The sequence below is a fragment of the Cherax quadricarinatus genome, chromosome 19 (assembly GCF_038502225.1).
Source record: "Cherax quadricarinatus isolate ZL_2023a chromosome 19, ASM3850222v1, whole genome shotgun sequence".
Lineage (NCBI taxonomy): Eukaryota > Metazoa > Arthropoda > Malacostraca > Decapoda > Parastacidae > Cherax > Cherax quadricarinatus.
Window position 1 is genome coordinate 36,875,945 of NC_091310.1, and position 26,105 is coordinate 36,902,049.

At 46.8% G+C, this 26,105-nt stretch overlaps 1 protein-coding gene across 4 annotated transcripts in view; it reads left to right on the forward strand.

The window, feature by feature from the left end:
• Positions 1 to 26,105, forward strand: part of LOC128688312 (A disintegrin and metalloproteinase with thrombospondin motifs adt-1-like) — a 77,786-nt gene that overhangs the window by 31,532 nt on the left and 20,149 nt on the right. For all 4 annotated transcript variants that reach the window (XM_070086659.1, XM_053776076.2, XM_070086658.1 and 1 more), the window contains 10 exons: positions 3,658 to 3,874; positions 9,252 to 9,429; positions 11,082 to 11,164; positions 11,847 to 12,005; positions 12,431 to 12,642; positions 12,845 to 13,039; positions 13,669 to 13,797; positions 18,730 to 18,931; positions 19,385 to 19,480; positions 19,664 to 19,784. In XM_070086659.1, the coding sequence (XP_069942760.1) occupies positions 3,658 to 3,874; positions 9,252 to 9,429; positions 11,082 to 11,164; positions 11,847 to 12,005; positions 12,431 to 12,642; positions 12,845 to 13,039; positions 13,669 to 13,797; positions 18,730 to 18,931; positions 19,385 to 19,480; positions 19,664 to 19,784 (1,592 nt within the window). The remainder of the gene's footprint in view (positions 1 to 3,657; positions 3,875 to 9,251; positions 9,430 to 11,081; positions 11,165 to 11,846; positions 12,006 to 12,430; positions 12,643 to 12,844; positions 13,040 to 13,668; positions 13,798 to 18,729; positions 18,932 to 19,384; positions 19,481 to 19,663; positions 19,785 to 26,105) is intronic.

Consider the following 26,105-nt stretch of genomic DNA (forward strand, 5'->3'; position numbering starts at 1 on the left):
GAGGAGGGCAGCAACAGGGTGAGGGCCTGCCATCACGGGTCGAGGAGGGCAGCAACAGGGTGAGGGCCTGCCATCACGGGTCGAGGAGGGCAGCAACAGAGTGAGGGCCTGCCATCACGGGTCGAGGAGGGCAGCAACAGGGTGAGGGCCTGCCATCACGGGTCGAGGAGGGCAGCAACGGGGTGAGGGCCTGCCATCACGGGTCGAGGAGGGCAGCAACAGAGTGAGGGCCTGCCATCACGGGTCGAGGAGGGCAGCAACAGGGTGAGGGCCTGCCATCACGGGTCGAGGAGGGCAGCAACAGAGTGAGGACCTGCCATCACGGGTCGAGGAGGGCAGCAACAGGGTGAGGGCCCGCCATCACGGGTCGAGGAGGGCAGCAACAGGGTGAGGGCCTGCCATCACGGGTCGAGGAGGGCAGCAACAGGGTGAGGGCCTGCCATCACGGGTCGAGGTAGTTTGGATGATAGCTGCCACCCAATTCGTCCTGTGACGTGCGAAAGCATGGTCAAGGTAGAACGAAGGTCGAAAGAATCGAAGTGGTCAACTGTGATGCTGGTAACTATACCTGGTTGGAAGGAAGGTCCGTGGGCGTACCACGGTCACCTCTCAGTGTATATACACTGAGATAAGAACATAAGAACATAAGAACGAAGGAACACTGCTGAAGGCCTACTGGCCCATGCGAGGCAGGTCCAAGTCTCCTACCGGCTTAAGCCAATGCACCCAACCTAGTCAGGTCAGGTCACATTGACTTAAGGGAGGAACACGGCAACCGACCTGGTAGCACATGCTATCAGGTCCAACTCACACCCACCCACATCCACTCATGTATTTATCCAACCTATTTTTAAAGGTACACAACGTTCTGGCCTCTATAACTGTACTCGGGAGTTTGTTCCACTCATCCACAACTCTATTACCAAACCAGTACTTTCCTATATCCTTCCTGAATCTGAATTTTTCCAACTTAAAACCATTGCTGCGAGTCCTGTCTAGGCTAGATATTTTCAGCACACTATTTACATCCCCTTTATTTATTCCTGTCTTCCATTTATACACCTCAATCATATCACCCCTAATTCTACGTCTTTCTAGAGAGTGCAGTTTCAGGGCCCTTAGTCTATCCTCATAGGGAAGGTTTCTGATACATGGGATCAACTTTGTCATCCTCCTTTGTACATTTTCCAGAGAATTTATATCCATTCTGTAATACGGTGACCAAAACTGTGCAGCATAATCTAAATGAGGCCTAACCAAGGATGTATAGAGTTGAAGAACACCCTGAGGACTCCTATTATTTATGCTTCTTGATATGAAGCCAAGGATTCTATTAGCTTTATTGCGAACACTTATGCACTGTTGTCTTGGTTTCAGATTACTGCTAACCAGAACTCCTAAATCTTTTTCGCAATCCGTAATATTAAGATCTACATTATTTAGTTTATATGTGGCATGGTTATTGTCCTGTCCAACATTTAGAACTTTGCATTTGTCTATATTAAACTGCATCTGCCACTTCTCCGACCACTGCATCAGTCTATTCAAATCTTCCTGGAGTGCTCGAATGTCCTCGTCAGAATGAATTCGACGGCCTATTTTGGTGTCATCGGCAAACTTGCCGATGTCGCTCTTTATGCCCTCATCTATGTCGTTTATGTAGATTGTGAACAGCAGGGGGCCCAACACTGACCCCTGTGGAACACCGCTCGTGACGCTTCCCCACTCTGATTTCTCCCCATTTATGCAAACTCTCTGCTGCCTATTTGTCAACCATGCCTCTATCCAGGAAAAAATTTCTCCTGTTCCATGGGCCTTAATTTTCCTCAATAGTCTCTGATGTGGGACCCTGTCAAAAGCCTTACTGAAGTCCATGTACACAATATCATATTCATTACCATGATCTACCTCCTCAAATACCTTAGTGAAAAATGTTAATAAATTCGTAAGGCAGGAACGCCCCTTTGTAAAACCATGCTGAGATTCGTTGATTAATTTATGCTTTTCAAGGTGGCTACGAACTGCCTCGGCAATTATTGATTCCATAAATTTTCCCACTATGGAGGTTAGGCTTATTGGTCTATAGTTCGAAGCTAAGGACCTGTCACCTGTTTTGAAAATAGGTATCACATTTGCCATTTTCCACTTATCTGGCACCATGCCAGTTTGTAGTGATATGTTGAAAAGATTAGCCAAATGTGTGCTAAGCTCCTCTTTACATTCCTTTAGAACCCTTGCATACAGTTCATCAGGGCCTGGGGATTTGTTAGGTTTTAATTTATCAATTTGCCTAAGGACCATGTCACTTGTGACCCTAATCGTGCACAGTTTATTATCGTCCTGTTCTACATAATTTATCATTACTGGAATATCGCTGGTATCCTCCTGTGTAAAAACTGAGAGGTAGTATGTGTTAAAAATTCTACACATTTCCTTATCACTGTCAGTGAGCTGACCCTAGGAACTTTTGAGTGGGCCTATCTTGTCCCTGATCTTACTTCTGTATACCTGAAAGAATCCTTTTGGGTTAGTCTTCGATTCTCTTGCAACTTTAACCTCATAATCTCTTTTTGCTTTTCTAATTCCCTTTTTTATTTCTCTCTTTAACTGAATATATCGATTTCTTAATTGCCCCTCTCCTCTTTTGATTTGCCTATATATGCCTCTCTTTTGACCAATCAGATATTTTAATCTATTGTTCATCCATTTAGGATCATTTTTGTTTGATCTGATTTCCCTATTTGGAACATAATTTGACTGAGCAGCTAGAACTATGCCCTGGAAAGCATCATATCGGCAACCATCACCACCTACCTGACCCTTAGTCAGGTCATTCCAGTTCAGCCCACCTAAGTAATTTTTCAGTCCTATGAAATCAGCCAAGCGAAAGTCAGGGACGGAGACTTGATTGCCATTATTAGGGGAATTCCATGATATATTAAAACTGAGTGATTTGTGATCACTTTCCCCAAGCTCATCATTAACCTCAAGATTATTAATTAGTGTTTCCCTACTGGCAAGAACCAAGTCAAGGAGTTATTTCCCCTAGTTGGCTCTGTCACAAACTGTTTTAAAAAACAATCCTGGATCGTATCAAGAAAGTCACCTGACTCTAAATTTCCTGTCAAATTGCTCCAGTCAATCTGTCTATAGTTGAAATCTCCCATTAGCACAACATTTTCGTATGTAGATGCCTTACGAATTTCGTCCCATAGAAGTTTACTGCACTCCCTATCAAGATTTGGGGCCCTGTAAATCACACCCAAAATTAGTTTTTCTCGGCCCTCGAGAAGCTGTAACCAAACAGATTCAGTGGCTGACGCTTCTAATTTAATATCTTGTCTAACACAACAATTTAAATTGTCTCTGACATACATCGCTACTCCACCACCTTTCCTGTTGACCCTGTTGATGCGTATGTCTCTCGGTGTGTATAGGCTGAAAGTGTATCTCAATCTTTATTTTAAGTAATATAGTATTCTTGACTGGTGGTTAACAGGTGACACAGTCTTGACATGACCCTCGGGTAGTAGATAGGCTTTAAACAGTAATTCAATAAATAATTATTATTTAAAGAAAAGAAATTAAAAATTTACATTAAATTTATATTTGAATAAAGTAAATCAAGAAAATACTGACGACTCACTTGCTCTGCAGTCACTATCACCTCACCCTCACACCTACTAAATGGCTGGTCGCCTCTGGGGCGACCATGACACGTGTGGGTGTAGGCGGTGTTGCGGACGTGGGCGGAAGCGTGGGCAGAGAGTACCTGCCTTTGGAGCCCCGCCCGTGCTTGTACCAAGCCCACCCTGAGGACATGGGCGGCCAGGCGACAACAGGCACTGTCTCCCTCTGTCACAGTGACGGACCGGTGAGTGTTTATTTTTAATTATCTGTTTGAATTTAAGGGAACTGAGGTGGAGCTCAGTTCCCTTAAATTGTGTTGGCTCTCGCTTCCACTCTCATTACTCAGATCATTCCACTTAGTCACCATTCTTTTGCTAAAGAAATAATTCCTAGCATCCCTGTGACTTATCTGTGTTTTCACTTTACAGCTGTCCCCTCGCGTTCCTTGTCTCCCGTCTCTAGAACAATCTGTCACTGTTCAACCTGTCAATGCTCACCCTGAATCGTAAAGTACAGGATCGAGTGGCGAAAGTACTCGATCCTGTAGTCTCGTTTGTGGAAACACCTCAAATAGACCTATCTAGGTCCATTTGCAGTCTTTCTTGGTCCTCACCTGTTTATATTCTCCTAATTAATGTCACATCATCTGTGAACAGGAATACGTCTGGCAGCATCCCTTCCGTCATATTCAGGTATGCAAGTAGTTCCGGTCCTAATACTGATCCTCAGTCGTTATATACGTCCATTCTGATATTTCTTCCCGGGCAATCACTCGATGGTTTCTTCTTGTTCAGTATTCCTTGATCCCTGTTTCTCCTGCTTGTTTCTCTAGCTCTTGTCCCCGTCTCTTATGCGGTACTCTGTTGAAAGCCTGTGTAGCGGTTTAAAAATATGCAGTCTAGCCACCACTCTCTCGCCAGCCTCACTGTTATGTACTCGTGGAACTCCAGCAGGTTTGTGAGTCAGGATTTACCATCTTAAAAGCAGTGTGTTTGTAGACGGGATCAAAGGAAGGCACCACCAGGATGTGCGTCCACACACACACACACACACACACACACACACACACACACACACACACACACACACACACACACACACACACACACACACACACACACACACACACACACACACACAAGACAAGAGAGAGAGGGGTGGATCGACTGCATCTTTTTGGACTGCAAGAAAGCCTTCGACACAGTTCCTCACAAGAGGTTACTGCAAAAGCTAGAGGATCAGGCACACATAACAGGAAAGGTACTGCAATGGATCAGAGAATACCTGACAGGGAGGCAACAACGAGTCATGGTACGTGACGAGGTGTCAGAGTGGGCGCCTGTGACAAGCGGGGTTCCACAGGGGTCAGTCCTAGGACCTGTGCTGTTCTTGGTATATGTGAATGACATAACGGAAGGGATAGACTCAGAAGTGTCTTTGTTTGCGGATGATGTGAAGTTAATGAGAAGAATAAAATCGGATGAGGATCAGGCAGGACTACAAAGAGACCTGGACAGGTTACAAGCCTGGTCCAGCAACTGGCTCCTTGAGTTTAACCCTGCCAAATGCAAAGTCATGAAGATTGGGGAAGGGCAAAGAAGACCGCAGACACAATATAGTTTAGATGGCCAAAGTCTGCAAACCTCACTCAAGGAAAAAGATCTGGGGGTGAGTATAACACCGAGCATATCTCCTGAGGCGCACATCAATCAGATAACTGCTGCAGCATATGGGCGCCTGGAAACCTACGGATAGCGTTCCGATACCTTAGTAAGGATTCGTTCAAGACTCTGTATACCATTTACGTCAGGCGTACTGGAGTATGTAGCACCAGTTTGGAATCCACACCTAGTCAAGCACGTCAAGAAATTAGAGAAAGTGCAAAGGTTTGCAACAAGACTAATCCCAGAGCTACGGGGATTGTCCTACGAAGAAAGGTTGAGGGAAATCGGCCTGACGACACTGGAGGCCAGGAGGGTCAGGGGAGACATGATAACGACATATAAAATACTGCGAGGAATAGACGAGGTGGACAAAGACGGGATGTTCCAGAGATGGGACACAGACACAAGAGGTCACAATTGGAAGTTGAAGACTCAGATGAATCAAAGGGATGTTAGGAAGTATTTCTTCAGTCATAGAGTAGTCAAGCCGTGGAATAGCCTAGAAAGTGAAGTAGTGGAGGCGGGAACCATACATAGTTTTAAGGCGAGGTATGATAAAGCTCATGGAGCAGGGAGAGAGAGGACCTAGTAGCAATCAGTGAAGAGGCGGGGCCGGGAGCTATGACTCGACCCCTGCAGCCACAAATAGGTGAGTACAAATAGGTGAGTACATGACTACACAGTGGGTTCTGAAACGCTTGTTTCACTCTGTGTTTATGTTTCACTCCACTGTACACTCCGCGTTTTCCGTTTCATTCAAAGTGTCTCCTGCGTTTTTTGCGTTACAACGCACTGCATAATTAAGAGAATTGAGGCCAGTAGGCCAGACAGAGAGGGTGGGTCATGTAGTGAGGGTGGGTCAGGCTGGGAGGGTGGGTCATTGTGAGGGTGGGTCATACAGTGAGGGTGGGTCACGCAGTGAGGGTGGGTCAGGCTGGGAGGGTGGGTCATTGTGAGGGTGGGCCAGGCAGGGAGGGTGGGCCTGGCAGGGAGGGTGGGCCCGGCAGGGAGGGTGGGCCAGGTAGGAAGGGTGGGTCAGGCAGGAAGGGTGGGTCAGGCAGGAAGGGTGGGTCAGGCTTGATTACCTAGTTGAGATTTTGATATTAAATGGGAGAAATGGGGCAAAAATGGGAAGGATGAAAAATAAAACGGGACTTGTGAAAGTGGGGAATGAAAAATGAACAAAAGAAATGGAAAATCTTTAACATTAACGATAGAGAGAGAGAGAGAGAGAGAGAGAGAGAGAGAGAGAGAGAGAGAGAGAGAGAGAGAGAGAGAGAGAGAGAGAAAGGGAAAAATATCTGTATTGTGGAACAGAGAATAGAGTTGGGTAAATCCTCGCAAAAAAGGGATTACCTGGGATTTGTGTAAGAGCATTATGTCTTCCATCGTTCCTCTTAACCCCTTCTCACCCAAGCCTCGTCTCTCTCTCTCTTTCTCTCTTTCTGTTTACAGTCATTCATCCGCTAGTGAGGCGCTAAGTGTAGCAGGTGAGGGAACAATATCAGCGCACTCTGCTCAACAAACCCTCATAATCTCCGTAATGGAAGGGATTTACCCTGTCCTAGCGTCGATCCGCATATATTTTGAATGTTTATTTTTTTTTGTGCTACCCACCGTCCCCCGTCCACCTGTCTGTTTTAGTCTAGGTAATTCACTGTCCCTTCCTTTTCTCTCTTTACATCCTTCTTCTGCTTTCTTCTTTGACTTCTCCAGTGACACTATCTTCTGATAACCCATTTTAAACGAGCCTCGAGTACTGTTCTTCAGGAGAGTGCAGCCAGAGTGGCAAATGCTGCCCGTCTTGTTAGGTAATTCAACGTCTTCTGGCAATGTATAAGGTTAGGCCGGGTGGGAAATATTGAGATGCTGAAGTTTCTTGCTAAAATTATAGGTCCAGGGATGCCTGGTCGAGGCCAGAGAGGAGTTACCTTGCGTAGCTCTCTATCATGTTCATGAAAATGGTATATATTGAGAGAGAGAGAGAGAGAGAGAGAGAGAGAGAGAGAGAGAGAGAGAGAGAGAGAGAGAGAGAGAGAGAGAGAGAGAGAGAGAGAACCTTGAGTAGATTATAGATACACAAGTGCTGTCCATTGCTTGCTTTCCTTGTTAAAGATTCATCATATGGTCTTTAATCGATGCGGCTGAGTCATATATTCCCCCCCCTCCCTCCCGTCCATGGTATCACCATGGCAGAGCGATGAGTGTCTACCATTCATCTTAACAGCGGCTCCAGCAGTTAGGGTGGCCAGACAGCATCATTATAGTCCTCATCTGCGTTCCATGGCTGACAGACACAATTGTCAGGGGTTGTACAAGGCAGACACAACACCAGGTTGGTGACTGATGTGTCTGAGGCGATAAGTGGTAGTCTTCTGTCTGTCTGTCTGTCTGTCTGTCTCTCTCTCTCTCTCTCTCTCTCTCTCTCTCTCTCTCTCTCTCTTTCTCTTTCTCTGTCATCTAGGATACGAGTGTAGTCAATTTGGTATTCTAAGTTATATTGTATAACTCTAGAAGTCATTTCGTGGGTCTAACTTAACCACATGCGTTTATGTGTGTGTGTGTGTGTGTGTGTGTGTGTGTGTGTGTGTGTGTGTGTGTGTGTGTGTGTACTCACCTCACCTAGTTGAGGTTGCAGGGGTCGAGTTCAAGCTCCTGTCCCCGCCTCTTTACTGGTCGCTACTAGGGCACTCTCCCTGAACCGTTTGTGGGTGGGAAGGGATGGGTAATGTAGTACAACATCCACACCCACAGCCACCCACACTGTCACCCACTAATAGTGAGGCCACCAGGAGGCCTGGTCACAGACCGGGCCGCGGGGGCGTTGACCCCCGGAACTCTCTCCAGGTAAACTCCAGGTAAAACCTACAATGCTGTCACCCACACTGCCACCCATCAACAGTGCCGTCATCCACATTGATTTCCACTCACAGCGCTTCCACCCACACTGTCTTCCACCCACAGTACTACCACCCACACTGTCTTCCACCCACACTGTCACCCACCAACAGTGCCGCCACCCACATTGTCTTCCACCCACAGTGGTGCCACCCACACTGTCACTCACCCACAGTGCTGCCACCCACATTGCCCTCCGCCCACAGTGCTGCCACCCAAACTGTCTTCCACCCACAGTGCTGCCACCCACACTGTCACCCACCCACAGTACTGCCACCCACACTGTCACCCACCCACAGTGCTGCCACCCACACTGTCACCCACCCACAGTGCTGCCACCCACACAGTCACCCGCTCACAGTACTGCCACCCACACTGTCACCCACCCACAGTGCTGCCACCCACACTGTCACCCACCCACAGTGCTGCCACCCACAGTACTGCCACCCACACTGTCACCCACTCACAGTACTGCCACCCACACTGTCACCCACTCACAGTGCTGCCACCTACACTGTTACTCACCCACACTGTCGCCCACCCACAGTGCTGCCACCCACATTGTCACCCACCCACAGTGCTGCCACCCACACTGTCAACCACCCACAGTGCTGCCACCCACACTGTCACCCACTCACAGTACTGCCACCCACACTGTCACCCACCCACAGTGCTGCCACCCACACTGTCACCCACCCACAGTGCTGCCACCCACACTGTCACCCACTCACAGTGCTGCCACCCACACTGTCACTCACCCACACTGTCACCCATCCAGAGTGCTGCCACCCACACTGTCACCCACCCACAGTGCTGCCACCAACACTATCAACCACCCACAGTGCTGCCACCCACACTGCCACCCACTCACAGTACTGCCACCCACACTGTCACCCACCCACAGTGCTGCCACCCACACTGTCACCCACCCACAGTGCTCCCACCCACAATGTCACCCACCCACAGTGCTGCCACCCACACTGTCAACCACCCACAGTGCTGCCACCCACACTGTCACCCACTCACAGTGCTGCCACCCACACTGTCAACCACCCACAGAGAGTGATGCTGATGACTGCTGACGAGATGACGGAGTTGTTACCCCTGCAGTACGGCGGAGGGGCGGGTGCTGACCAGCCCACCACCTCTAAGAGAGTGGGCGGCACCCACGCACCACTCTACACCCACGTTGTCAAGCGCCACCCACTGCCGGCTGTCATGGACCAAGACTGCCAGAGTGAGTAATGTAGCCTGGGGAGGGAGTAGTGTAGCCTGGGGAGGTAGTAGTGTAGCCTGGGGAGGGAGTAGTGTAGCCTGGGGAGGTAGTAGTGTAGCCTGGGGAGGGAGTAGTGTAGCCTGGGGAGGTAGTAGTGTAGCCTGGGGAGGTAGTAGTGCAGCCTGGGGAGGTAGTAGCGTAGCCTGGGGAGGGAGCAGTGTAGCCTGGGGAGAGAGCAGTGTAGCCTGAGGAGGGAGTAGTGTAGCCTGGGGAGGGAGTAGTGTAGCCTGGGGAGGGAGCAGTGTAGCCTGAGGAGGGAGTAGTGTAGCCTGGGGAGGGAGTAATGTATCCTGGGGAGGGAGCAGTATAGCCTGGGGAGGGAGTAGTGTTGCCTGGGGACTGAGTAGTGTAGCCTGGGGAGGGAGTATTGTAGCCTGGGGAGGGAGTAGTGTAGCCTGGGTAGGGAGTAGTGTAGCCTGGGGAGGTAGTAGTGTAGCCTGGAGAGGGAGTAGTGTAGCCTGGGGGAGCCAGGGGGTGAGTAGCCTGGGGAGCAGTAGTGAGCCTGAGAGGGAGTGTAGCCTGGAGAGGGAGTAGTGTAGCCTGGAGAGGGAGTAGTGTAGCCTGGAGAGGGAGTAGTGTAGCCTGGAGAGGGAGTAGTGTAGCCTTAAGAGTAGGGCATCCAGCGGAACTGGATGTTGTACTCGCTACCCAATGACATACGTTGGTGTGGATGACTCTAGGCTAATTTCATTCTAGTCCCAATTTGGTGTACTAGTACGACGAGCAGTATTTTATATTATTGTGACCACGAACAAGTGGTATTGATCAATAACAATACTGCACTAGCCAAGGACTTGAACCCATGCTGCTTTGGCCTGCCTCATGGTTCAGTGGATAAGGGCGTCATGTGTTTTCGCCCGCCATGAGGCAGGCCAAAACAGCATGGGTTCGAGTCCTTGGCTAGTGCAGTGTTGTTATTGATCAATACCACTTGTTCGTGGTCACAATAATATATATATATATATATATATATATATATATATATATATATATATATATATATATATATATATATGATAAATTAGAGACATGTGCAACTCTTGGGTATCTTTATTAAGGAAACGTTTCGCCACACAGTGGCTTCATCAGTCCATACATAGGAGAAGCTTGAAGAACGTGTCGATTCTGTGAACCATTCATCTATAATCCTGTCAGACACTGCAACTTCTTGGGATCTTAATACTTGGGAATTCTTCGCTTGCCTAACCCTTGGGCACGACCTACTTCCATAGTGGACAAATGTGACACCACCTACGACTGCTGCACCTCTCTTACCTACGGTTTATAAGCTCCTCCTCTCATATGCCGTATTCTACTCAAGATTGATGGACTGACCACATCGACTCAAGGCTGAGGGACTGATTACCTCATTCTCCTCCTGTTCTTCAAGCTTCTCCTGTGTATGGACTGATGAAGCCACTGTGTGGCGAAACGTTTCCTTAATAAAGATACCCAAGAGTTGCACATGTGTCTAATTTATCAACGTGTCGGTTCTGTGAACCATTCATCTATAATATATATATATATATATATATATATATATATATATATATATATATATATATATATATATATATATATATATATATATATATATATATAATCTTTTTCAGGTCATTCGAGCTGCCTCCGGACCCCCAGTGTTCCGACACCCACTGAACTGCCCGACCTCAGCCAGGTCCTGGTGGATCCCTCAGTAAGTAGCCTGACATGATCTAACCTGACTTGTCAAGGGGTCATCTGAATTAACTTGAACTTTTCTTATACGACAGTGCTTTGACCTATGGTGAGGTCAGCCGTTTAAACCCAATTTGACAGTTTTTGACCACTAGGCTTGATATTAAATAAGATGTTGGGATTTTTAACCCGGAGGGTTAGCCACCCAGGATAACCCAAGGAAGTCAGTGCGTCATCGAGGACTGTTTCCCTTGTTTCCAGTGCGTTCCTTCAGTGAGCTAACTTAAATTTACTTCAGTCTGAAGTGAGTGAGTGTGTGTACTCACTTAATTGTGGTTGTAGGGGTCGAGACTCAGCTCCTGTGTGTGTGCGTGTTCAAATATACTTGAGACAGAAGAGAGAGAGATAGAGAGACAGAGAGAGAGAGAGAGAGAGAGAGAGAGAGAGAGAGAGAGAGAGAGAGAGAGAGAGAGAGAGAGAGAGAGAGAGAGAGAGAGAGAGAGAAAAATGCATACACATAAAAAGTTAAAGAGCCTATAAAAGATAATACAAATCTTCCTCTCTCTCTCTCTCTCTCCTTCTCCTTCCCCTCTCTCTCTCTCTGTCTCTTTCGCTCTCTCTCTCTGTCTCTCTCTCTCTCTCTCTCTCTCTCTCTCTCTCTCTCTCTCTCTCTTTCTCTCTCTCTCTCCCTCCCATCACAGGAGCAGGAGGTGAAACGGGTGGCGGGGGAGACGGCCGAGGTTGAGCCTCTATCAGTGGAGTTGGGACTCTTCCTGGACAAAGCTCTGCTCGACCTGTTCTCAGAGTACCTACCTTCCCAGCAGGAGCTCATCGACCTCGTCCTCGGTCTCGTCAACAACGTAAGTACCTCGAGGAGAGAAACGTTGTGCAACTAGATTTAGTTAGGACAACGTTTCGCTCTATGTAGCGTGCTTATGCTCTCACTCACTCTTACGCTAATTACTTTGGGGTAAGAGATGGGACTTAGGTACCCAGAAAGAGGAGGTTGTTACTTACTGTAGGTAAGTAACTTTATTCCCTTGCTTAGGCTCCGTCTATCAAGGTATCTTGAATGTTTACCGAGTCCTACATATGTTCCTATTTCTCCTATATGTGTTCCTGCAGGAGAAATAGCCGCTAGGTGATATGTGAAGCAACTGCTCCTATAGATGTGTCTTCTCGCGCAGGTGCTCCCTGTTTACTGTTCCTAGGCAATGCTCCTCCTTGAGGCGCACCTCCAGCATTCTCCTTAGATAATGCCCTGATGTACCTCCTTCATCCACAGGTGCAGGCACTGTACCGTCACCAGTCACTGGGACGCCAGGTGAACTTTACCATTACTCACCTGCGCCTGCTAGACACCCAGCCGAAGGACCTGCCCACCCACAAAGGCAACAGGATCATGCTTCTGAAGTCCTTCTGTGAGTACAACCAGAGGAACAATGATCCTGACGATACTAGCCCTGACCACTGGGACATCGGTGTTTACCTCTCTGGGTAGGTACTGGCTAGTAATAGTGGTATTTTTAGCTTCATCTAAGTGGGTACTCGATAGTTCTATCTGTTATTAACTTCATCCAGACGAGTACTCACTAGTTATAGACGGACACTGGCTTGTTCTAAGCAGGAATCGGCTACTTCTAGAAAGCCATAGACCCTTAGAGATGATTCTCTCTCTCTCACCTATATCCTCCCGCAGTCTCAACTTCTACGTGAGTAATCCTGACGGAGGGGAAGACGCGGTGACCATGGGTCTGGCCTACACAGGAGGGGTGTGCAAGCCTCACCTCTCCTGTGTCATCAACGAGTTTGGTGTGGTCAACTACCGGGGTCGTCCATACCCGTCTTCGGGAGCACTCAGCTCCTACGTCCTCGCCCATGAAATCGGACACAGGTGAGAAGGGGAATAGAACAGGTAGAATAAATTATCTGATGAAGAGGGTCTCTGACTGACGCCGAAATATTCCGATATCTTTCTTTGTTTAGTCTTTCTTTTTCAGTTCAATTAATTTTTTTTTGCTTTCAAGTGCTACTGAATAACATATAAAATAAAAATAGTATAGATAAATGATATAATTAAAAATATAAATTCTGTTTCATGTGGTTTCCGGCTGAAACTGACCTTAATGGTGGTGTACCCTGGTGGTGTACCCTGGTGGTGTACCCTGGTGATGTACCCTGGTGGTGTACCCTGGTGGTGTGCCCTGGTGGTGTGCCCTGGTGGTGTACCCTGGTGGTGTATCCTGGTGGTGTACCCTGGTGGTGTACCCTGGTGGTGTGCCCTGGTGGTGTACCCTGGTGGTGTACCCTGGTGGTGTACCCTGGTGGTGTGCCCTGGTGGTGTACCCTGGTGGTGTGCCCTGGTGGTGTGCCCTGGTGGTGTACCCTGGTGGTGTATCCTGGTGGTGTACCCTGGTGGTGTACCCTGGTGGTGTACCCTGGTGGTGTACCCTGGTGGTGTACCCTGGTGGTGTACCATGGTGGTGTACCCTGGTGGTGTACCCTGGTGGTGTACCCTGGCAGCCTGGGTCTCCGTCATGACGGAGTCAGCAACGAGTGTGCCAGAAGCGGGTTTATTATGGCAGCTGGCAGAGGCCTGAAGGGTGCCACCACCTGGTCCAGCTGTGCCAGGGAGAAGATCCTCAAGCAGAAGTAAGAGAGAGAGAGAGAGAGAGAGAGAGAGAGAGAGAGAGAGAGAGAGAGAGAGAGAGAGAGAGAGAGAGTTTCCTGAGCATTATAAACAAGATACGAGAGGTCTGTTTCGTCTGCGAGAAGCACTCACTCACACACACACACACACACACACACACACACACACACACACACACACACACACACACACACACACACACACGGGGCCAGGAGCTAGTACTCGACACCTGCAACCTACAAGCGGGGGGGGGGTGAAATATAGTAGACCTTCGCGGAGATTCTCTCAGGAAACCAGGAGGCTGAAAGACATGATAAGAGGAGCAGCAAAGCAACGGATAACAAAAGGCAATGAACTCTGGAGGGAGAGGAAGTGGGAGGAGGTGAGGAGGACGTGGAGGCTCACCCTCAGAGGCAATATCAAGCTCACACCCATATAATCCCTCAATCCTCAACCCACCTTCCCATTGAGACACAATAACTCATGAACCATACCCTGCCCTGGCATCCTCCCTCACCTGCGTCCCTCCCCAATTCTTAACTCCAATCAGTGCAGGATCTTTCCTGACAACCACCACCCATTCCCGTCCCTATCTTCTCTTCCCTTTGTTCTTCACTCTTCTCATCCTCCCTCATCCACACTCCATCCCCATCCGATGTAGGATCCACCCCAACAACCAGCCGTTACTCTCACCTCAACCTCCACCCCCTCATTAGACGATAGCAGAGGTGGCTAGAAGAGCCCACATTGGCAATGCAACACTAGTGATCATGGGAGACTTCAACCATAAGGAAATAAGCCAGGGAAGTCCGGAGCCTCGCAAGAAACCGGAAACGTGGCGAGCTAAGTTGCTGGTGGTGGCGATGGAAAACTTCACGAGTCAACATGTAAGGGATACAACGAGGGAGAGAGAAGGCGACAAATCTGAGTGACTCGTAGGTGACTGATGTAAGGGACATGAAATATGAGAAGCCCCTTGGTGCTAATGACCACGCAGTGCTGAGGTTCGAATACTTTCTGCAAGCCAACGTGGAGAGGAACACAGAACGTGGAGGAAGGAACAAACCCGACTTCATGGTGGTATAAGGTAATTCCTGAGCAGAGTTCCATGGGGACAGAAGTTAGAAGACAGAAAGGAAATGATGGCATATGTAGCTTGGAAGTGTCAGGAGGCAGATGAGAAATTCATAAGCAGAAGAAGCACAGGCGAGAGTAGTGTGAGAGACAAGAAGGCAAAAGCTAAAAGTGCAAAAAAATATGGAAGAAATATAGAAAACAAAGAAAGCTAGAGAATAGTGAACAAAGCAGAAGAGCCAGAGACGAATACTCGTTGATAAGAGAGGCTGAACGACAATCTGAGAGTAAGGTAACATCGAAAGCCAAATCTGAGCCAAAAATTGATAAACCACATCATAAAGATAACTGTGAAAGCCCAGGTAATAAGGCTGAAGAAGGAAGGAAGGAAGCTCACTAGGATTGATCACGACGTCTGTGAGGCGCTGAACTAAAGACTGAGAAAGGTATTTACAGTAGAATCGGGAATACCGTAGAGTCAAAGAGGTAGAGTGCATTAGCGAATACTGGACACAATACAAACACCGGAAGCAAGTACAGGTTCGGAAGACAAAGGCTACAAACCTCTCTGAATGAAGACCTCGGAGTGAACTTAGTCCCAGGCATTTGGCCTGAAGCACTTATCAACCGAATAAACGCTGCAGCAAATACTAGATTAGTAAACTTAAATGTGGCTTTCAGGAGCCCTCATCTGATAAAGCACGCAAAGAAACAGTCCCAGAACTGAGGTGTATGAACTATGAGGAGAGGCTAGAGCAGCTAAACCTGACAACATTAGAGGACAGAAGGACCAGAGGTGACATGATTACAATGTGCAAGATACTGACAGGAAATGACAGAGTGGAGCGTGTTTGAGAGGCGGGACTCAGGTACACGAGGGCACAGCTAGAAGTTAAGAACACAGATGAGTCTCAGGATGTTAGGAAACACTTCTTAAGCCTTAAGAGTGGCCATGAAGTGGAACAACTTACACAACAAAGTGGTAGCGGCGGGATCCATGCATACATTTAATAATAAGTATGATAGAGCCTTCACCTCTCCGCTGACCAGTAGTAGTCAGCAGAGAAACGGGGGTCAGGAGCTGACACTTGACCCCATGCAGTAACAATTAGGTGAGCACGCACTCACACACACACACACACACACACACACACACACACACACACACACACACACACACACACACACACACACACACACACACACACACACACACACACACACACACACACAAACAAACACACACACACACACACACACACACACACACACACACACACACACACACACACACACACACACATACATACACAAAACAAACACAAACAAGCACGAACACATACGCACAAATGCACACACACACACACACACACACACACACACACAGGCACATACACACACTCCCACACACACACACACACACACACACACACACACACACACACACACACACACACACACACACACACACACACACACACACACATACAGGCACACCCACACTGTGGGTGCGATGGTCGTGCCTTTGTGGTGTGATAGTCGTGCCCTGGTGGTATGATAGTCGTGCCTTGGTGGTGTGACAGTCGTGCCCTTGTGGTGTGATAGTTGTGCTCTGGTGGTGTGATAGTCGTGCCCTGGTGGCTTGATAGTCGTACCCTGGTGGTGTGATAGTCGTGCCCTGGTGATATGATAGTCGTGCCTTAGTGGTGTGTTAGTTGTGCCCTGGTGGTGTGATAGTCGTGCCCTGGTGGTGTGATAGTCGTGCCCTGGTGGTGTGATAGCCGTGCCCTAGTGGTGTGATAGTCGTGCCCTGATGGTGTGATAATCGTGCCCTGGTGGTGTGATAGTCGTACCCTGGTGGTGTGATAGTTGTACCCTGGTGGTGTGATAGTTGTGCCCTGGTGGCGTGATAGTCGTGCCCTGGTGGTGTGATAGTCGTGCCCTGGTGGCGTGATAGTCGTGCCCTGGTGGTGTGATAGCCGTGCCCTGGTGGTGTGATAGTCGTACCCTGGTGGTGTGATAGTTGTACCCTGGTGGTGTGATAGTTGTGCCCAGGTGGCGTGATAGTCGTGCCCTGGTGGTGTGATAGTCGTGCCCTGGTGGTGTGATAGTCGTGCCCTGGTGGTGTGATAGTCGTACCCTAGTGGTGTGATAATCGTGCCCTGGTGGTTTGATAGTCGTGCCCTGGTGGCGTGAAAGTCGTGCCCTGGTGGTGTGATAGTCGTGCCCTGGTGGCGTGATAGTCGTGCCCTGGTGGTGTGATAGTCGTGCTCTGGTAGCGTGAAAGTCGTGCCCTGGTGGTGTGATAGTCGTGCTCTGGTGGCGTGAAAGTCGTGCCCTGGTGATGTGATAGTCGTGCCCTGGTGGTGTGATAGTCGTGCCCTGGTGGTGTGATAGTCGTGCCCTGGTGGTGTGATAGTCGTGCCCTGGTGGTGTGATAGTCGTGCCCTGGTGGTGTGATAGTCGTGCCCTGGTGGTGTGATAGTCGTGCCCTGGTGGTGTGATAGTCGTGCCCTGGTGGTGTGATAGTCGTGCCCTGGTGGTGTGATAGTCGTGCCCTGGTGGTGTGATAGTCGTGCCCTGGTGGTGTGATAGTCGTGCCCTTGTGGTGTGATAGTCGTGCCCTGGTGATGTGATAGTTGTGCCCTGGTGGTGTGATAGTCGTGCCCTGGTGGTGTGATAGTCGTGCCCTGGTGGTGTGATAGTCGTGCCCTGGTGGTGTGATAGTCGTGCCCTGGTGGCGTGATAGTCGTGCCCTGGTGGTTTTCTAACATACATACCATCTTTTTCCCATCAACCCCTTGACCAGCCTTGATGCTGGTCAAGGGGTCCTGATCAAAGGTACAGGAGCTAGCATCCGTTTCCTTGGATTAAATCCGATTCTCCCCAATTCCATTGGAGCTGAACGACTGTACGGATTTACCGCTTTCCCATAAAGCTCACACTTCCTAGTTCAACCTCACACCTTCCTAGCTCATCCTCACACATTCCTAGCTCAACCTCACACCTTCCTAGTTCAACCTCACACCTTCCTAGTTCAACCTCACACCTTCCTAGTTCAACCTCACACCTTCCTAGTTCAAACTCACACCTTCCTAGTTCAACCTCACACCTTCCTAGTTCAACCTCACACCTTCCTAGTTCAACCTCACACCTTCCTAGTTCAACCTCACACCTTCCTGGTTCAACCTCACACCTTCCTAGCTCATCCTCACACATTCCTAGCTCAACCTCACACCTTCCTAGTTCAACCTCACACCTTCCTAGTTCAACCTCACACCTTTCTAGTTCAACCTCACACCTTCCTAGTTCAACCTCACACCTTTCCTAGTTCAACCTCACACCTTCCTAGTTCAACCTCACACCTTCCTAGTTCAACCTCACACCTTCCTAGTTCAACCTCACACCTTCCTAGTTCAACCTCACACCTTCCTGGTTCACCCTCACACCTTCCTAGTTCAACCTCACACCTTCCTAGTTCAACCTCACACCTTCCTAGTTCAACCTCACACCTTCCTAGTTCAACCTCACACCTTCCTAGTTCAACCTCACACCTTCCTAGTTCAACCTCACACCTTCCTAGTTGAGCCTCCCACCTTCCTAGGTCAACCTCACACCTTCCTAGTTCAACTTCCCACCTTCCTAGGTCAACCTCACACCTTCCTAGTTGAGCCTCCCACCTTCCTAGGTCAACCTCACACCTTCCTAGTTCAACTTCACTCCTTCCTAATTCAACCCCACACGTTCCTAGTTCAACCTTTCATCTTCCTAGTTCAACCTCACATCTTCCTAGCTCAACCTCACATCTTCCTAGCTCAACCTTCTTCACAACCTCAACCTCCTTCTCTCGCCTCCTGCAGGGGGTCGTGCCTTCTCGAGGGAAGTATGAGCGTGGGCGTGGGCGTGGGAGTGGGCGTGGGTACCGTGGTTGGGGGCAACGAAAACACCTGGAACCTGACCTCTTATAGGGGAATGCCAGGCCAACGCTGGGATGCCACGGCACAGTGCCAACTCTTCTTGAAGGATCCACACGCAGGTCTAGCTGATGTACTGGCCATTAAGGTATTATTATTATTATTATTATTATTATTATTATTATTATTATTATTATTATTATTATTATTATTATTATTATTATTATTATTATTATTATTATTATAATTATTATTATTATTATTATTATTATTATTATTATTATTATTATTATTATTATTATTATTATTATTAATATTATTATTAATCATTAAATCCCAACATACATAAATTATACTGTCAAGGGCACCTTATTTATTCACCTAATCACCAAAATATGTCCCCTAGCCTCCAGTGTATTTTTTCACCTAGCCACGTGTATGTCACCGAACCACCTGCATGTCACCTAGCCAGCTGTATGTCACCTAGCCACCTGTATGTCACCTAGCCACCTGTATGTCACCTAGCCACGTGTATGTCACCTAGTTACGTGCATGTCCCCTGTATATGGCTACTACTCACCTAAATATACTCTCTCCCCAGGAAATCTGCACTAGCGTCACCTGTGTCTCCCCTAACCGCATCTCCTCTTACCTGGCGGGCCCAGCGCTGGAGACTACCCACTGCGGGGGCAAGAATGTAAGTGAGAGAAAGAGAGAGAGAGAGAGAGAGAGAGAGAGAGAGAGAGAGAGGGAGAGAGAGAGTGAGAGAGAGAGAGAGAGAGAGAGAGAGAGAGAGAGAGAGAGAGAGAGATACACCAGCATTCCAGTATAGTTCATGTCTTCCATCTCTATTTCTCTCCCCTCTTTCTTCCTCCCCCAGTGGTGTCGCGGGGGAGTCTGCGTCCCCTGGGGCGCTGATGGACCCCAGGAGGTGGTGGCTGGTAGCTGGGGCCCCTGGACCCACGGGGAGTGCACGTCAGGATGCGTCGAGGGAGGCACAGGTAGGTACACACACACACACACACACACACATCTCCCCTACCTACAATAGGCAACCAGTTAATTACAGGAGCGTCCGAAGACCTGCTGACGCCGCTACCGGCTGACACCTCACCTGACACAACCCGAGTGAAATAACGATCCGGGAAGCCAGGAAAAGAATTAACGTAACTTTAATTACCCTCAACAGTCAGGTGCCGCGCCGGCGTAATGAAGCAGTCAGCGGGTGCTCACTTCTCCACACACCACGGCAAGTATATATGAACGTTTTTTTTTTTTTGTGAAGGGAAACCGAAATGGGGTTTATTCTGGGCATCGAAATATGGAACTGTCAACGAGGAGAAATGTTTTTAATGGCTGCCTCTTGTTATATGTGAGACCTGTGACGTAAGTGACGTTTTTCATGCTTTTTATAGTCTTTAATGTGTGTGTGTTCATATATATATATATATATATATATATATATATATATATATATATATATATATATATATATATATATACATACATATATATATATATATATATATATATATATATATATATATATATATATAATATAATATATATATATATATATATATATATATATATATATATATATATATATATATATATATATATATATATATATATATATATATATATATATATATATATATATATATATATATATATGTATATATATATATATATGTCGTGCCGAATATGTAAAACTGGCTAATTAGCAATAACTCATTTAAAATTAAGTTCTTTCTAAAATTTTCTCTTATACGTTTAAAGATATATTTTTTTAATTAATGTTAATGTAAAAATTTATAATTTTGCATCAAAAGAATCTTAGAAAACTTACCTAACCTTATTACAACAAGAACAATTTATTTTAGCCTAACCCAACTAAATATATTTTAGATTTGTTAACAATAATTTAATACTAAACAAACACAGTGAAATAAATTTTTTTCGTTAGGTTCAGAATGATTTTGGAGAAATTATTGCATTCACAAATTTTCACTTGTCCCATATGGCAAGATGAGAGTTGCTATTTTAGCCATGATCGCAAGTTCTGCCTATTCGGCACGACATATATGTATATATATATATATATATATATATATATATATATATATATATATATATATATATATATATATATATATATATATATATTTTTTTTTTTTTTTTTCAACAAGTCGAATTTGCTTAAAAAATTACTTTAGATTAGGAGGACCCGTGGGGGTACCCATCCAGGATGGGAATAGTCTGGTCAAGGCTGGGTTATCGTGACTGATCACATCACTCATGGTTGCCCAATTGTCAGAGAACTCTTCACAGCTTCTGCAAGTTCATTTCGGTGTTGGTCCACAACTGGCAATAGGTAGTTGCTCCTCATTCTCTGTGAGCTTTCCGCTGTACACCTGAATCAGAACAACCTCGCGTTCTGAATTGTCACTGACGTCCTCGATGTTTCCCACCTTTCGGAAAACGTCATGGAAGTCCTCATCTGAATCCCAGGTTGACACATCTTTGCGCAGGAACACGCGGTTGGTATTGATGACTTGGAGAAGTTTGAAGGAGTTCGTCGTGGCCAAGGAATACAGCGGTGGAGAGGAACTTTACGGAAATCTAAACCGTTTCGGGCAGTTCTGGTCACCTTCCCTCTTTTCCATTGCCTTCAAAAGTGCCTTTTTACTGTCAGCAGCAGACACGGAAGAATCAAACAGCGTCAATCTCAACATTTTCTCCTACAAATACCACAACTGAGCTTCGGATGTTGGCGCTGCAGATTTTACGATTTTCTTGTGGTGGTACTGATGAAAGTTTTTGAAGGTCTGGTCGTTGAATGGCGCTGCTGCAGTGAACGGAGCTGTGATCCAGGTTTTCAGATAGATAGTGCTAAGACACTCACATCCTTTAGGCAAGTTTTCTCTCGATGAGTGAGATTCTCCAGCTCCTTGTGAAACATTCACGACTTCAGGCAGGACAAGACTCTCGCCATCCATCGTGCTTGGTGCAGTGCTTCTGGACGTTTGACACGGTACCAGGGAATCTTTGTTCTAAGGACGAGAACAGACAACTTAATGCTCGGTAGTTGCCTCGGTGTTTTCTTGATTGCAGAGTTCTGTGCATGAGCCCAAGTGCTTCTTTGTCATATTTACTGATGATGTTCAGCAGGATCTCTTCAATCTCCAAAGCCGAACTGGTCACTGAAATTTCCTTTGACATTGAACCTCTTGTACAAGTTAATATTAGAGCCTGGAGCTGGTCCACAGCAAGCACTGCAGACCCCAGTCATCGTCACCTTCATCAAGTGGTGGCCGCAGGCAAAATGAAGAAGTTTCCTTCCCAAACACAGTTCAAAACAAAATCATGTACCTGGGAACTGTCCAGTGTTTGAGGAAGTCGTTAAGTCTTGGAGAAGCTGAGCAATAGCAATTGTTTGCTCTTCTCGTGTTCCAATAGCAAACATCAAAGTATTGATTCCTATACTGAAGTAATTAACAAAGAATATTCCAAAAAGGAAACTTGACTGCAAGTAATTGAGCCGGTTACTCGAACACCGGATACCCGAGAGTTTACTGTATAAAGAATTAGACCAGAAAATCTTCAAGCCCCGAGAGCTACCGTAAATATTATGCGAGCTGGCTCAGATTTAGGCAGTGTTATTTTGTCGTGAAGTGGAAAAAATTTAGAAGATGGGATCGGTAGAAACCGAAAGTTAATTTCTGAACCATTTATTTTTATACATAGTATACATTTATGAGTGGAAATAACCCACAAACAGTAAAGAAAAATCAAGAATAATTGTCTGTATATTTCGATTTCTAACTAAAGTTGTGTTCTGTAGTGGAGAAGCCACATAAACCGTAATGGTTTATTAGCGTTACAAGAATGATAACGAGGACATGCAAAAACACACAAAAATAAATTCTTAACTGCCCTGTTTTAATGAACTTTAAAAGAAAACCGTGCCAATAATATACCAACCTAACGCAAATTATCCAGCAGAGGCCATCTTGGTGCGAACTACGTAAATGGCTAAGTGGTCTCCTTTTACGTTTTATGAAGGGGACATTTCCCAGTTTTCACATCAGTCAATCTGAGGATTTCAGCGGCAAGATTTAAGACCCTGAATCGTAATAATAAGAAAATACTGAGTAAAGATGTCGACTGTTTGGTCAATAAAGTTCCTGTGGAAGACGTATTAGACATCTCTGACGAACCCCTGAAGACACATCACTACAAATTTTCCCTCATCCACACAGACGGTTCCAGCACTCCCAAAATTATGTTTATCCACTAACGTCTTTTCAATGAACGCCAGGTATAGCCAGGTACAGATACTCAAAAATTAGGGACAAAGGAATTAATGTACAATTGCTATGGATCCCATCACACATTGGATTACTCCTTCATGATAAAGTTGATATGTTAGCCAAGAAGAGTATCGAGAAGGAGAATGTAGAATATAACTTTGGTATAACTGTGTCTAGCATTAGGAATAATATTAGGAGAGAAGTAAATAATGAAAATGATTGTTATAGGAATGCAGTTAGAAGCCTGAGTAGATCTATAACCCACTATGATAACATGAACGTAGATAAGTATGTTTATGGAGCAACTTGCAATGTGAACAGACTGACTGATGTTGTAGTGGCCAGGCTTAGGCTTGGTTACAAGTACTTCTGGCAGTTTGGCAGACACACAGATGATGATCAAACTAAATGTAAATTATGTGATCAGGCATATGGTCACTGTCTTGAACACTATGTGCTTAATTGTCCACTTATTGAAGAATACAGAGACAGACACTATAATAACCTATGTGACATGTCAAGATATCTTATTAATGAAAATAAGATACCAGATATACTAAGCAAATTTCCTAAATTTGCTTGTAACAGATAAGTGAACTATAGATATGTAGATATAAATCCATATGTATTCCTGTTAACCCTTTGGGGCCTAGTTCCTAGGCCTTTTGTGTATCCACATGCTCTCGCGCTACCGTCCACAGGATGGATATGGGGTGCACAATAAACTAGCCACTTCGGTGGCAAAATCTAAATCAATGAACGCAGATTTCATTTTTCAAACAAAGGTATGAGTTTAGCCAGGGTAACTTACTCTCACCAGTGCTCTCTAAATCTGTACTTAGTAGATTTGGAAACGTGTACTCCCGAGCACCAAAAAATCAGATGTAGTCTGGTATCATTTCCTCGACAACATTTTTACAGCTTGAGATGAAAACCGGAATGATTTTGTAACTTTATTTGGGGATCGTGTCCAATAGTTACCATCCATCAAGGACAAAGTGGAATGAAAGGAACACTGCCACAGCCACGATGGTCACAGCGGGGCCCATGCTAGCTTCTCTATAGTGTTTAGAAATACGTATACGTAGTTGGATGAATCTTATTCCAGCCGGCTGGCCGAGTGGCTTATGTACTACCAACTACCTGTTTTCAGCGTGCTGACCAGGACTAAAGAACAACACTTGTGGTTTACCGTGCAAACATCACCACACACAAGAAATTATATTAATTTTTTCAGTCACCCCTCACAGTCTTCAAGGGCTGTAAGGGTACGTAAACTCCAGTCTTCTGGTAGAGAAGAGAAAGTTATCGGAAAATAGTTCTTTAAGCTTGGCTACTAAGAGTTGTTTATCTCATCAGATCTAAGCAAAGCCAATAAGAGCTGTTCTAACATCAGATACATATATTGGAAAAAAGAGGGAACGGTGTTGTTTGTGTGTGGGTCGCGCCCTGTATGATAGTCGTGCCCTGGTGGTGTGATAGTCGTACCCTGGTGGTGTTATAGTCGTACCCTGTTGATGTGATAGTCGTGCCCTGGTGATGTGATAGTTGTGCCTTGGTGATATGATAGTCGTGCCCTGGTGGAGTGATAGTCGTACCCTGGTGGTGAGATAGTTGTGCCCTGGTGGTGTGATTGTCGTGCCCTGGTAATGTGATAGTTGTGCCCTGGTGGTAAAATAGTTGTGCCCTGATGGTGTCATAGTTGTGCCCTGGTGGTGTGATAGTCGTACCCTGGCGGTATGATAGTCGTGCCCTGATGATGTGATATTTGTGCCCTGGTGGTGTGATAGTCGTACCCTGGTGGTGTGATAGTCGTACCCTGGTGGTGTGATAGTTGTGCCCTGGTGGGATGATAGTCGTGCCCCGGTGGTGTGATAGTCGTACCCTGGTGGTGTGATAGTTGTGCCCTGGTGGTGTGATAGTCGTGCCCTGGTGGTGTGATAGTTGTGCCCTGGTGGTGTGATAGTCGTGCCCTGGTGGTGTGATAGTTGTGCCCTGGTGGTGTGATAGTCGTGCCCTGGTGGTGTGATAGTTGTGCCCTGGTGGGGTGATAGTCGTGCCCTGGTGGTGTGATAGTTGTGCCCTGGTGGTGTGATAGTTGTGCCCTGGTGATGTGATAGTTGTGCCCTGGTGATGTGATAGTTGTGCCCTGGTGGTGTGATAGTCGTACCCTGGTGGTGTGATAGTTGTGTCCTGGTGATGTGATAGATGTGCCCTGGTGATGTGATTATCGTGTCCTGGTGATGTGATAGTTGTGCCCTGGTGGTGTGATAGTCGTACCCTGGTGATGTGATAGTTGTGCCCTGGTGTGATAGTCGTACCCTGGTGGTGTGATAGTCGTGCCCTGGTGATGTGATAGTTGTGCCCTCTTGGAGTGATAGTCGTACCCTTGTGATGTGATAGTTGTGCCCTGGTGGTGTGATAGTCGTGCCCTGGTGGTGTGATACTTGTGCCCTGGTGGTGTGATAGTCGTACCCTGGTGGTGTGATAGCCGTACCCTGTTGATGTGATAGTCGTGCCCTCGTGGTGTGATAGTCGTGCCCTGGTGATGTGATAGTTGTGCCTTGGCGATATGATAGTCGTGCACTGGTGGTGTGATAGTCGTACACTGGTGGTGTGATAGTTGTGCCCTGGTGGTGTGATTGTCGTGCCCTGGTAATGTGATAATTGTGCCCTGGTGGTGAAATAGTCGTGCCCTGGTGGTGTGATAGTTGTGCCCTGGTGGTGTGATAGTCGTACCCTGGCGGTATGGTAGTCGTGCCCTGGTGATGTGATATTTGTGCCCTGGTGGTGTGATAGTCGTGCCCTGGTGATGTGATAGTTGTGCCCTGGTGATGTGGTAGTTGTGCCCTGGTGGTGTGATAGTCGTACCCTGGTGGAGCGATAGTTGTGCCCTGGTGGTGTGATAGTCGTGCCCTGGTGGTGTGATAGTTGTGCCCTGGTGGTGTGATAGTCGTGCCCTGGTGGTGTGATAGTTGCCCCTGGTGGGGTGATACTTGTGCCCTG